This window comes from Blennius ocellaris, assembly GCF_963422515.1.
Source record: "Blennius ocellaris genome assembly, chromosome: 11".
Taxonomy (NCBI): domain Eukaryota; kingdom Metazoa; phylum Chordata; class Actinopteri; order Blenniiformes; family Blenniidae; genus Blennius; species Blennius ocellaris.
The window spans coordinates 9,629,144-9,643,604 of record NC_137660.1 but is presented as its reverse complement, the minus strand read 5'-3'; the positions used below and the strand labels follow the sequence as shown (position 1 = coordinate 9,643,604).

Genomic DNA, 14,461 nt, shown 5'->3' with positions numbered 1-14,461 from the left:
TCGTTTGATGCTGGCCACTGTTTCATTGTAAAAAAAAAAAAAGTTGTGGGTTTGAATCCTGGCCTTTCTGTGTGGTGTTTACGTTACCTCCTTGTGCATAGGTATTTTCATGGTACTCTGGTTTCCTCCTACTGTCCAGAAACAGGCCTCCAGATCTCTGCTACCCTGAACTGAATTAAGCAGTATAGAGCAGTGTTTTTCAACCACTGTGCTGCGGCACACTGGTGTTCCGGGAGATATAGTCAGGTGTGCCGTGGGAAATTATCCAATTCCACATTTTTTCTACAATAACATTTGCTCTCACAGCCGCTGTCAGCTGTGAGAGCAGTGTGTTGCAGAGTAATCATGTATAAATACTCTTCGCCAATAGATGGCAGCACAGAACTTTGCTGGTGAAATCGAAACTTAACAGATGTCAGTCTGGTTAATCTCCACCACGGGCAGCTGCTCCCATCTTGTATCAAAGTACTGTGTCAGTGACAGTGATGGAGAAGTTTTTGAAAAGGACGAATGCTAACCAGGATATCAGCTCTGTGTTCATCCAGTGGGTAAAAATTAAAAAAAAGAAATTGGGAAATACTTTTTTCTGTATTTATTTGATTCCTGTTGATAAAGCATTGATGAGAATGACTTTATATTGTTAATATAGGCTACAGAGTTTCACATTTTAACATTTTCGGGTGGTGGTGTGCCTCGAGATTTTTCCAAACAAAAAAGTGTGCCTTGGCTCAAAAAGGTTGGAAAACACTGGTATAGAACGATGTTGGAGACCACTATGTATCTAACCCTAACCCTAACCCAAACAAAATTAAAAAAAAAAAATACAAATACAAATAAAAACAACAATAAAATACAAATAAAAAAATGTAATTAAAATTAAAAAACAACAACTGTATGCAACTGTGTACAGTTGTAAAAGGGAAAACACTATGATTGATCTGGATTCACTCAACAATAACCTGCTTTTTAACATTTCCTCCTTTAAGTAGCTCATTTACATTGCATTAAGACATATTTATTTTTTTGACCCAGTTTAATTAAAAAGGGCATGCTGTCAGTGTAGCTTCAGTAGGTCCTGGCAGTCATTGACCCAATGCCATAGACTGATGGCTTAGTCTTCTTTGCACATTTCACATTATATCCGCCTTTGAAATGCTAATTAGATGGAATGTTTTATTGTACCAAGAGAAAGGATTTTTTTTCTGTGGGCGTTGCTTGAACTGAGATCAAGCAGGGGGTCAGAGTTGATTTTTGTGCCTCCAGAGGGAGTGGGTGTAAGGCGAAGAATAGTTTTAATGGGTGTGAGTCCAACACTGTCGTACCATTTCATTCTCAACCCTTCACTTCATAACCCTTGCAGGGGTGACTATAATTCAGATGTATTTTTTTTCCACCCTGCTCCAAAATTGTGGGACAAACAGGCTAAATATAACCACAGTTACATGACTGTCACCTTCACAAGACACCATCCCTTTAATAGTCTTGGAAGTATTGTTCTGGTTCTAAATGCATTTCACCACAGCTCAACAATAGCAGCAAGAATAATCACAGATGAACTCTACACATTGTGATTGCCAGGGTGAAACTTACCCTTCCGTAGCCTAGTAACAAGCCTTGGTGTTTAAAATACAGCTTGATCTCACACATGGCTATATTGACACAAAGAGAGGAGAAAAGCTGCTGTACGGTCAATTCTTATCACACTCTCCTGAAGGGTTTCATCTTCTCTTTTCATGTTTATTTTAACTGAATACATTTCTATTCACAATGACCAATCTGACTTGATATGGGGCTACATAAAAAAAAAAAAGCTTCAAGAAAAGCTTAATCTCAAACATCATGACGAAACACTGACCTCCTCCTTTATTACCACTCATTAGTGTGACGGACAGTCGGTGGTACAGCAGGTTATTGTGTTGTACAGTGGGGATTCAGAAACGTGGGAATGAGAATTGCAGTATCCATGAATGCAGTGAAACTGAAGATTTTCAGAAGATCATACTGAGTGTTGTTGGAAAAACATTGGCGGACATCCTCCTACAGAGGTGAAAACAATTCTTGCTGAGAAGACCTGTCCACAGTCACAATCTGTAGTGTTGTACTGGAAGTAGCACGGGAGAAAAGAAACCTCTATATAGCTTTTGTGGACTTCACAAAAGCCTCTGACACGGTCAACAGACAGCTCCTTTTTTTAGACACCCTTGGGAAACTCGGCTGCCCTGAAAAGTTCATCAGGAACTATACCCACATGAGAAAGCCGGGCTCATAGTCGGTGGAGAACTCATGAGTGAGTTGATTACAACAGCAGATTACAGTAAAACCAGTTCACCTATACCTTTTATGGAATCCATGCTGCAGTGTTTCTTTGGCTTGCATATAAGAAAATACACCATAAACCAGTATACAAATCAGGTTCTGTTACTTTAGAGAGCTGTTTATTTACAGATAAAGAAGTAAAAATTATTGGGGGGTGGGGGCTAAAGCCTCATGGAGGTGTTTCATCACACTGAGGTTGGAATCCCCATCGCCCTGGAGCGGAATAAAAGATACACAACATGTAAACTAATAGTTACAGATTAGATTTCATTCATAATGCTGAAATGAATTCAGACTGTGCTATTGCATAGACCTTTCAATTGTCAGATTGCTGTTTTACAAAGACATTATACACAAACTGGGTTTCACTTCACCCAGGTGTTGAATATCTGAGGATGCTTACAGTGTCTTATACCTTGCATTGAGTGGGCCACAGCTCCCGCGAAGCAACATACTTTTAAATCAGCCTGGACAGAAACCATGAAGCAGAAATGATTTCTTACTATTTTTCAGGATGTGAAAACATCTGCTTTTAGAACGAAATCAACCGAAACCAATCAAACGGATTTGGACCTTACGCATGTGGCCTCTGAACTAAAAAGCGTTTGACTCAGTGTAGTAGTGGAGGATGGCGCCCCCCAGTGGGTCAAATCCTCATTGCAAACATCCGCCTGATCTCACGGACTAAACTGAGGTGTAACAAATACTGTATCTCATCTGTTTGTCACGTGTCGTATTTCGTACTTTTATAAATCAAATACAAATCAAATCAAATACAAATAGAATTATTATTTGATTTATTTTGTGTAATATTTAATTATAGTCATGACAGTCACACTCGGATGCAGCAATAAATCTCACACTTTAAAGTTCGAGAAAGAAATTCAAACTTCAGCGAACTGCTGTGACTATTAGTTGAGCTTTGATGTAGGTGTAGTAGACTTCCTGCCATGTGTGACGTGACTTTCCGTGGTGTCCGGTAAGCGGACGCTGCACCGACAATGACACCGCGTCCGCTCGTTACTGTAAATTATAAGATTCTGTTTCTCTCAATAGGAAGAAAGCCACACCGCAGTTTGTGGTGGTGCCTTCACGAATATCAGACTTTCAGGGTTGCGTTCATGTCAGACCACATTGAGTTTCTAACGGAAACTATTTCTACAGATGCGGTCAACTGTTCTGATTCGTAACTTTTTATTTAAGTACAGGGAAAAAATAAAAACCTAGGGAGAAAAAACGAAATTGTTGAAAGGCTACGAGTTAATGGTGGTGTAGTTAATAGTAGTGAAACGTCGGAGCTTTGGGAGAGCACGTGAACGCACCGTGAGCTCGAGAGCTTCGCGGCTGTAAACACAACGAACTCCGGGTGGATCCGACCAGAACCCCGAGCCAGGCCACCGAGCACCACGGTAAGACTGCTTTATTCAATATTAACACACGTACGTTATGGAAAGTCCGTGTTGTTTTCTGTTGACGTTTTCACCTGAGCCGTCTCCAGCAACCGTTTTTTTTTTTTTTTTTTTTTTTACCTGAGCGACTTTACAAAAAGAGGAAGAAAGTGACACTTGGAGCGCCTTCGGAACTGGCTGAAGTATTTCTGGGCGTGTGTTTCTGTTTTGTTTAAGGTTTTACACCTACAAATACATGTAAATAACGTGAAGGGATATGGCAGTTACTTTTTTTTTTCCTGTTTGGTGGAGTTGTCTACTTTGCCTTTCTGGTTATCCCGAGGCGCACCACAAGTGAAACGTTTTTGTTTGTTTTTTTTCTTCTCTCGTTTGTTTTGAAAACACACGACTTAAAGCAACTTTCTGACTTCCACTAGTGCAAAATGTTGCTTTAACTTTTGTGTTTAAAAAAAACAAAAACAAAAACATATATACATACGCACCTTTTTGACTCCACTATGACTATGGCAGTGGTCACAACTGGATTTACTCTCATAAAGACTGAGACGAACGTCAGAAAGACTTAAGATCGTCTGTATTTTCAAAAACCCACTGACACCAGGACATTAAGAGAGGACAATCTACAACTATGAATTGTCTGAGCGTCTCCCACACACACACACACACACACACACACACACACACACACACACACACACACACACACACACACACAAAAGCCAGGATCATAAGTTTGGCACTGGGATGATCTAATAAAACAAGAATGTGACTGGAACATTTCATAACCATTCATACGGTCCTTGTTCATGACTGGAGTGCACATTTGTGAAGGGATTTTCAACAGTGCACCTAAATCCAAGCTTGTTTTGTGTCTTTAAGGGTGTGGAAATAGTGGTATAACTTAATGCTGGTGTCTGGTATGGGTATGATTCGCTCTCTTGCCTCCCAGAGGGGAATAAATACCCCCACGTGTCTGTGCGGAGGTTGTATGTTTGTCCTTCTTAGTATGATTATTTTATTCAGTCGAAAAACAACATCATTTTGAGGTTAATTGGTGACTATAAACTGCCACTAGGAATGGATTTGTATGTCTCTCTCTCTCTCTCTCTCTCTCTCTCTCTCTCTGTCTCTCTCTGTCTCTCTCTCTCTCTCTCTCTCTCTCTCTCTCTCTCTCTCTCTCTCTCTCTCTCTCTCTCTCTCTCTCTCTCTGTTTGCTCTGTGATGAAATTGTTGACTTGTGCCACAATGTCGCTGTAGAAAATGGATGTCTGGTACAGACATCCATTATAAAGAAAAAGTTATTATTACATTCTGATTGATAGATTACTCTTGTGTCTACCCTAGTGGCAAGGCACAAAGATTACTATCCTTTTGGCCTTTTAATTATATTACAGTATTATTATTTATTTGTCTGCCTGTTTTGTCTTCGGCTAACTCGTCCCGCACCGTTGGGAGCAAGGACACGAAAAAGCACATCAAAATGTGCGGAACACTTGGAAATGTGTTTCTCAGACTTTTGTTAACTATTCAGCTGACCGTTTCCGAATAAATCCCCAAAAAACTGCAAAAAAAAACTGTCCCATACCAAGTGGATGGGAGAGGCACCTGATGGAGTAGATCAGCATCTGTTGTTCTGGAATTTTCTCGTTGTTTTTTTTCGACCTCCATCTTGTCAAAGGCGGTTAAAGACCATGTTGTCGTGGCCAGTCAAACATATGATCAATCAGCCCTTCTGTTTCAGTCTGTTGAAGTATTTACCTGACTTATTTTCCCCCACCATGCAGCACGTCTTCTCACACCTTCACAATGACCATCCTCGAGGACGGCGACTCGCACACCTTGGGCCAGGAGCTGCCGGCCATGTTTGACGGCGTGAAGCTGGCGGCAGTGGCGACGATCCTCTACATCCTCGTCCGCTGTCTGAACCTGAAGAGTTCCACTGCGCCGCCAAAGATCATCAACCAGGACACGCCGCTCAGCCGATATTTACTGAAGTCCTGCCCCATGCTGACCAAAGAGTGAGCGCTTTTGATACCAGCTTTTTTCATAAATGAAAAGGGGAAGACATACAGACACACACATATTTACTGCTACAAGAAACTGGGGGTACCCTTTGAGATGAAGATACTGAGATTTCCATTGGGTGTGTGGGAGGACGGGATTAAAAATTAACAAATCAGCAGGGCAATACAAAGATAAAGCAAAGAAACAAATAAGAAAAAAAGGGTGTTGGAGAAGGAGCTGCGATTCAGAAGGAGAACAAGACCAGAGAGAAGGAGCGCATGAAGCCGGTTGATGTGACAGTAGAGACAAGGGGTATAGGACGAGAAGAAAGGAAGAGGATCAGGACCAGGGTGAAGGAAAGAACTGCTCTCATACAGAATTTGAGTTTCTTAGTGAAATTCCACTCAACATTAAAAAAAAAAGGCCCCTCAACCCGTTCAACCAGGGATGTTCCTGCAGCGAACCGCTACATCGCCGTGCAATGGCCATACAATCATTAATGAAATACCAGACGAGTGTTGTCACAGTGCAGCGTGGACATGTTTTAAACAAGAGCTAAAGAACATACCCGGGATAACTATTCAACGGTGGTTAAATTAGTGCGGCCCAGGGACTTCGTTTTGCCATCGACATCCCGGAAAGGCTAAAGAGTCAAGTCGTCGCAAGTACATGATTAACCCTGCAGCTACACCCTGAATGCTTAGTCACAGGTTGAAGCGTGCACTTACTTCTCCTTTTCTGTGTACACAGTGGGTTTGTCTGTCGGCGTTTTAAATAGCTGCCCGGTACTGTGTCGGATTAGGATGATGAAATAGTAATGCAAGGGAGTTTGGTGGCTGCTATTTGAGCCAGATAAAGGCTTGTTCTTCCTCGTTATAAATAATGGGTCAGACTTATGTTGGGTTACGCCTTACCTGGCGATGAATGAAAACAAAGGTCAGATATTGTTGGCACCAGATCGACCCTCTCCTGGTCACGATGCCTCCAGCGGCATCGGTGCGTGTGACGTCACACCGGAGTTGAAAGTAATTTAGCGACACGGAGATACCACTTACCGGTCCTGCCTGTCAGTTAAGTGGGTGACACCGCTTTCACACTGGGCTTGAAGCGTGCTTTCTGCGATCAGCTTTGCTCCCAGAGCCTCCCGAACCGTCTTCAGGGTAAAGTGAAACAATGCGGGTCCTTGTCCTCCTCCTCCTCAGATACATTCCTCCTCTGCTCTGGGGCAAGAGTGGCCATCTCCAGACGGCCCTCTACGGCAAGATGGGCCGTGTCAGCACGCCGACGCCGCACGGGGTTCGCAAGTTCCTCCCGATGCTGCAGGACGGAGCCACGGCGACCTTCGACCTCTTCGAAGCCCTCAGAGACCACAGCACAGGAGGTGAGGGCAAAATGAAGATCATTGTTTTTGTTTTGTGGGGGAGGATGATTCATTCCCCACTGACTTATCCCCTCATCACTGTTTTGTGAACGTGTTTTTATTCCCACGTCTCACCTCCTGAGTATTTTTTTATTTTTGGCGCTCCTGCTTGGATCACGGACACGCCGCCAGCCTCAAGTAACAAGCAGCTCGTACTACATTATGCACGAGCAGCATGAACTCTAATGAACTCCCTCGAGGAAAGACACCCTGCATTTCAGCTGCCAATTAAATCAGCTCACACACACACACACACACACACACACACACACACACACACACACACACACACACACACACACACACACACACACACACACCGCATCCACCTTCACACCCACTCATGACTCCTCTTTGAGATGTTTGTGCTTGTGGTCTCTCCACCATGTGTGTGTGTGTGTGTGTGTGTGTCAGATGACATCACCATGGTAATCTGCCCTGGGATTGGAAACCATAGCGAGAAAAACTACATCCGGACCTTTGTGGATCACTCCCAGCAGCAGGGTTACCGCTGCGCCGTCCTCAACCACCTGGGAGCCCTGCCGAACATGGAGCTCACCTCGCCTCGCATGTTTACCTGCGGTAAAAACACACATTGGTGCAGATCACCCTCGATTTTAATCAATAATCGAGAGTTTGGAAGGTGTCGTTACTAATGAAGCGTTAACCCGTGAAGCTTAAAGATCTGGCAAAATCAAATCTGATTATTAGAAATAATCTAAATATTTCCAACTCTACTATAAGAAAAGTATTGTTGGTGGATGTTTTTAGCCTTTGTTTCACCAGATCAGTTTCAAGAGATCCAAGAAGTGAGAATTAACAGGAAAAATGTTTTAAAAAAAAAAACCTGACCGTAAGAGAATTCGGGAGGAAAAACCACAGTGAAACATAATCATGTGAAACACTTTCACACAGACAACTGGAACTCCAGTGCTACTAACCTTTTTAGACAGAGTATTAGTGAGGGTCAGTCTGTAAATGATCAGGAGATACAGGAAAAGTGAGAAAGATGAGGTAGAGAGGGTTTTGTCATGCATGCGGGAGAGAGGCGACAGAGACAGACAGGGTTGGAAGAAAAGGGTTTTGCTTTGGCAATACCGAATGGGAAAATGTTGAAAGAAGGAGGTGCGGCAAACATGACAGCTCACCCTCTCTGTTCATTTTTAACTGTGATAACGATTAACTGCAGCCGCTGAAAGAACAGAGGACATGCTCTCTTTATTTTCAAACCTAAAATGTAATGTACATGCACATTAGATACATTCCAATACGAACGGATTTGATAGCAGACGTCTGAGCAGGAGAGATTCACCTTTGACTAAATTACATAACAACGATTACACTAACAACCTGTTAGTGATTAATCTGAGTGACGTTTGACTCCAGGTGTTCCCGTGTGGCGTTTTGTAAAAGCTCCTCTCTCTTTGTATCCAGGATGCACGTGGGAGTTCGCCGCCATGGTGGACTACGTCAAGCAGGCGTTTCCCCAGACGCTACTTGTGGTGGTGGGTTTCAGTCTGGGGGGGAACGTCGTCTGCAAGTTCCTGGGAGAAAACCGGTCCAACCAGGAGCGGGTGTTGTGCTGCGTCAGCGTCTGCCAGGGCTACAGCGCCGTCGGGTCGGTGAACAAAAACAAACACCACTGAGATCCCCCCCCCCCCGAGGCCAATTCTTCACATTCATTCCCGGTGCCTCTTGTCGGGACGCAGACGTTATCAGTGGCGTGATCCATGCTCTTTATCACATACCTGCGTTTATGTGCCGTTGTGCGTTCAGAGCCCAGGAGACCTTCCTGCAGTGGGACCAGTGGCGGCGGCTCTACAACTTTGTGCTGGCGGGAAACATGAAGAAGCTCATCCTGTCACACAGGTGGACAAACGCGACATTTTCCCCAAGTACAGATTAACACGTTGTGTCAGTTGGATTCATACAATGCAGAGAGTTTTTAATCCTAGGCTTTAGGTCAGAAGGCAGGACTGCAGACTTGTTTTTGTTCGGTGGATTAATCTAAATGCCGTATGGGTTCGACAGCGACACCCTGCGGAGCTTAAACTCCAGCAACATCGCCGACGCAGACCTGAGCCGACTGTCTGCAGCCACGTCGCTGATGCAGATCGATGACAGCATCATGAGGTGACGCGTTTGGAGATTTTGTTTTGGGGGGGGCCTGAGCCACTCGGCTCTCGCTTTGTCGCTCTTCTCTGTGTGACTGATCTTATCTCGCCATTGTTACTGCAGAAAATTCCACGGCTACGGCTCGCTGAACGAGTACTATGAGAAGGAGAGCTGCGTGCACTACATCCACAAAGTGAGTGATACATCCCCTTCACAATACAACTAACACCATTGTCGGTGCGATCATCAATATTGTTGCTTTGAATAGCGCCACTGATGCCTTCAGTGGGATATGATGATCATATGATGTATTAGTAAACATGCAGAACAATACAAGAAGCAGATCTCACCTACTAAATGTTGTGACATTATTTAAATCTGCTTTTACCTCAGACTTTGCTGGTCTGACAAATGTGTGACAAATATGTATTATTTATGGAGCAGGGGTGGGATTAATAAAATCTACTTCTTTCTAATTCTACCACTCCTTTTTGGACATGCAACCTGATTCTATCGTGTTGCTGTATTTAGTCACTGTTTGTTTGGTGAGATATTTGTTCTGTTGATTGGTGTGAATTGTTGATTTTGATATTCTGAGCATGTTTGAAGTAATCAAAGAAATGAAGATAAAATTAAATCCAACTTTGCATCACAAATCACAAGAAAGAGCGCTGGTGCTCTTACTGCCGACGCTGCATCTCCCGAAAGTCATTCAATCGTGAATTGACCCTGTCGCTTGTGTGCAGATCACCGTCCCATTACTCCTGGTCAACTCCTTAGATGACCCGCTGGTCCATCAGTCGCTGCTCGCTGTGCCGCGCACTCTCGCAGGTATGTTGTTTGTTTTCGCACAAAAAAAGTCGTCGTTTTCGAAGGAAGGAGGCGATTATTTGCTGTCGTCGTCAGTCGTGTCACATTTCTGAGGTAATCACGCGCAGCCATGTGCTGTGCAGAGTGCATTCCTGGCAAAAAAGTAGCGCCTTATATACTATGTCGCGCAAACTGCATCTTTTGTGCGGCAGTAAAGGCTTCGGCTGGAGCCGGACACTGGAGACACTGGAGACTTAAGCCTTAAGTGGTGATGAAGTCTTGTCACAGCGATCTGCTCAACGCTGCCCAGCCCAGACGGGCTTGTTGAATTTTTCAGGGCCATGTGATCTGCCCATGCTGGATTTTTTTCATATATTTATATATATATATATATATAGTGAGAGACTGTGTGGAAGCCCCGTCTTGCCTCACTGGTTCACATTCAGCGGCCCCTCTGTGTGTAAATCAGTGTGTGTAACGAGACCTTGGACCTTGACAAGTGAAATTCTAAACTTGTCCCCGACTTCAAGGAAACAGGAACACATCGCATTGCATTCCCCACGTTTTGACAACACTTCCCTGTCATCTATTCACTCCTCTGCTCAACATTTCAAAAATCAGGTTATAAAAAAATAAAAAAGCCACTCTACTGTACAGATGCACACATTAAAACTCCTCGACATGCAGAAAGTGTACATTTTGGAGACGTTGCGACGGCGCTCCACATTCAACACCACTGTGAAGTAAAGAAGGAGAGACGGATGGAGAGTGTCAGGTAGGAGGTAAAGTGCAAGTGGTGTAAAGTAACCGAAGGAGAAAGGGTGGTGCTGCTCAGCAGAGACAAAGTGACTTGGCTGCCGCCTCTGCCGTCAGTCAACGAGGGCATTGTAATGATCCGTCCACTTTCCCTCAAGGCAAGATCACCTTTTGTTTAGACCGTTTCGATTTCTAAAATAAGACGCTTGTCCAAAAAGCTTTAAAAAAAAAAACAAAACAAAAAAAAAAACAACTATTACAAATTCTGAATGGTGGATAGAAATAAAAATATCACTATTATTGTATTTATATGATATGAATTTATCAGCAATGAGAAAATGTCGCTCCCAAGTAGAGCAAGATGAGTTAAAATAAGAAATAAGCTTAAGTGTACAACAGTTGCAGACTTTATATAAAGACCTACCAGAAACACACAGAAACTAGTTGCCAATGAATGAACTGAAGTTGTGAGTATAATTAACCAAGTATGTGATATAACATATGTAATGTTGTTGTTGACCAATCGTCCCTACACAGTAAACATCATTAGCTCTCAGTTTGAGCCTCATCAATACGTTTAGATCCATGTTTTGACTCTTTTTGCTGGCCATTAATGTACGTCACACTTTGTTTAGATGGTTTAGTAGAGTGTTGTTGGTTTGTCTTCACTCCTTGAGGGCAGATATTTCTTAACTGTCAGGTTTCAGTCCTGTAACATCATGGAGAAAAGATTCAACTTGAAGAAATGGGACAATCGCAGGATTATTGCAGATTTGAACCAGTTTCTTTACAACCTGAACCTCGGATGTTTTGCATCTAATTGGATGATATTGATGAAATACACTGCTTTGAAAAAGGTCCTGAGTTGTTTGTTTTTTTTTGTTTTGTTTTTTTTCCCCACGATCTTCCTCTTGCAGAGAAGAAGCCCAATGTGATATTCGCCCTGACCCAGCACGGCGGCCACATGGGCTTCTTCGAAGGAGCCGTGCTGTTCCCTCAGCCCCTCACCTGGATGGACAAGGTCATCGTGGAGTACACCGACGCCATCTGCCACTGGGAGAAGAAGAAGAAGAGCTGCTCAGTCCGTCACAGGAGCGACCAGTGGGACATAAACGTCTAGGAGGCGACACACAGCGGATGACCCATACACACTGCACATGCGGGTCTCGCACACACACACACACACACACACACACACAAGCACAGCCTCCTGCGATTTACCGCTAAGCGACGCCGCAACGTGTACGTGAGTGAGACCAGACAGGCCGAGTGGGAGAGGATAAACAAAACAAAGGGGGAAGTGAAAAGGCCGCAGCAGATGCCAACAGACGATCACCACCTCTGGGTGGAGCGCGGCCTCCCGCTGAACCGCTTCCTCCTCCTTTGTTGAGCTTCTAGGAAAACAACTTCTCGCCCTCTGTGGGTTTTCACGAGTCGCCGCAGTTCCCGTAGTTTTAGCCGCCGGGTGATCAGTGCCCGACGAGAGGCGTGAATATGCTCCCAAGAATTCAGTCGAGGAAGAAGGTCGGCCTAATTTTCCGTATAAAAATCCCTTCCAGCCTCACCAAAGGTTCCAGTGCCTCAATATAACTGTTGGTATTTTGGTTTTCTGATACCAGTACTCTAATTTACATGGTTCACAGTGCTGGTGTACCAGACTGCAGAGGGCGTGTGATTTGTAAAGTCTGCATATCGACTGTGGATTGTGTAAAACGGTCGTGGTACATTGAGTCTTAATCCCACATATCTTGAGTTGCAGTGAAAACATCACCGTTTGTGATGAAGGTGCGTTGCTTTATTGTACTGAATCTTGCGCTCGGATATGTAAGCTTGACTTACTGAGTGCTTGACTACGTTTATTGCACTTGACTTTTACACCATATCAAATATAAATGAAGGACTTGATTTTGTTTTTTTTAATTGAATTGAACAAACGAAGGTGGTGGGATGCCCTCCAGTCAAAGGAGTTTCTTTGTGGAGTTTTTACAGGTACTCTGGTGTCCTGCCACCATCCAACAATTGGTATTGGAGTCTAACTTATGACTGTTGAAGTGAGTATGAGACTGTTTCCCTGTCATTTCTTTCTTGTACTCTCTGGGCAGAGTCAGACTCACATCAGGTCAGCGTGTTTAATATGTCCTGCTCGTCTTGTATTACCAGAAGTGTCCAAATGAGACAGTGCCACAACTTCCTCTTTCTTTATTTTTTTTCTATGAAAATTTAAATCCTCTTTACAAAATTAAACTGTTAATTGCAAGATGAAAGTTTGGACAGGTTCGGGGGTTTTTATCTCGGCCTCAAGCAATATTTTACTTTCCTTTGAATGACGCAGCAAATGTCGGATGACATCGGCTCTCAAAACTCGGAAACCTTCATTTGAAACAAGGGCTTCTTTGTTGTTGATGTTGTGTTTTTTTTTTAAGGAAACAAGCCATCACAGCATTCAGCAGAGCATCATTGTCCCTTGCCTACTTAAGAACTTTTGCAATTCAAATGGCTTCCCCTTCGCAGCTTTGAAATGAGCTTTTTGTGACATTGTTTGTTTTTTTCGCTGCGACTTTGCAACAAGGTTAAACAGGTTTTTTGTTTCTTTTCCAAGGCGGTGGAACTGTCTTGGTTCTCTGTTCCAATCACAGATCAGTTGCATTCATTCGTGTCACTAAAACATGGAATGAACACTTTAATAAGTGTGATGAGCGCATCGTTTTTTGTGTTTATATCAGAGACGAGCATCATTTCCAGGTTTCCCCTTTCTATGCAGTGGACCTTGTTTGTGCTCCTCCTTCATGATCAAATGAATCAGGTCGAGGAAAAACTTAAAAGCGGTTTAAAAACTGTCAAACTGAGCAAATGGAGTTGTGGATGTTGATTTATTTAACTGGAACTTTGGCACTTTATTGCAGCCAGCTGTAACATTGTCCTCCAAACACTGTACCATTCCTGAACTGCTCCACGGTGCCTTAGAAATGCACAAGCTGCTGTTTACACTGATTATTGCTGCAGAACAGCTCTGATTTAATGCAGGGCAGGAGGAAAATCTAAGAACTGGGTCAAACTGTGTCGTCACTTACTTTTAACTGGAAAATGATAAGACTCGCAAGGCACATGCAGAAGGTTTGCTCAAATCTGACTTGCTTTTTGGAGTCTTCTTGGTCATCCACCTCGTACACGTGCAGAGTATCGTATTCACGCAGTGGTTTTGTTTCGCGAGCGTGTTGAGAACTATGTCTGCGGTGTGCATTACTCACCGTTTCCTCTGAGTCAGATCCTGTCAGGTGCTGCAAAATGCAGCAGAGTCCCTCCGTTCAACTCTTTGCTGCTTTGCTCCTCAATTCAAACACAAGCTACCAGTCGACTCATAAACCAGCTGCAAATTCAGATTAACCTCTGCTTTGGAGTCCAGTCCAGCCTGTAAAAGTGCCACTTCTGCAATAATTCCTCTTGCCTGACTTTTTTTTTTTTTAATGCACTTTACTGCAACCATGGTTTCCCCATGTGGTGTCATGGCATTCTGAAATTAATTGTTTCTCTTCTTATTGTTATTAAACATACCTTGTGTTTCTCATCCAAAGAAACTTTCTAATAAATGTATGTCCTTTTGCACAAATATCTGTGTCTACTTTGTTTTTTT

General features: G+C 43.4%; 1 protein-coding gene across 1 annotated transcript; it reads left to right on the top strand.

Moving 5' to 3' along the window:
- Positions 1–3,639: 3,639 nt before the first annotated feature.
- On the top strand, positions 3,640–14,392 carry abhd2b (abhydrolase domain containing 2, acylglycerol lipase b). Its single transcript, XM_080505351.1, has 10 exons — positions 3,640–3,725; positions 5,510–5,743; positions 6,932–7,110; positions 7,564–7,731; positions 8,584–8,767; positions 8,926–9,018; positions 9,181–9,282; positions 9,388–9,457; positions 10,011–10,095; positions 11,748–14,392. The coding sequence occupies exons 2-10, from the start codon at positions 5,532–5,534 to the stop codon at positions 11,948–11,950; spliced, it is 1,296 nt and encodes a 431-aa protein (XP_080361477.1). The 5' UTR covers positions 3,640–3,725; positions 5,510–5,531; the 3' UTR covers positions 11,951–14,392.
- Positions 14,393–14,461: the final 69 nt, after the last annotated feature.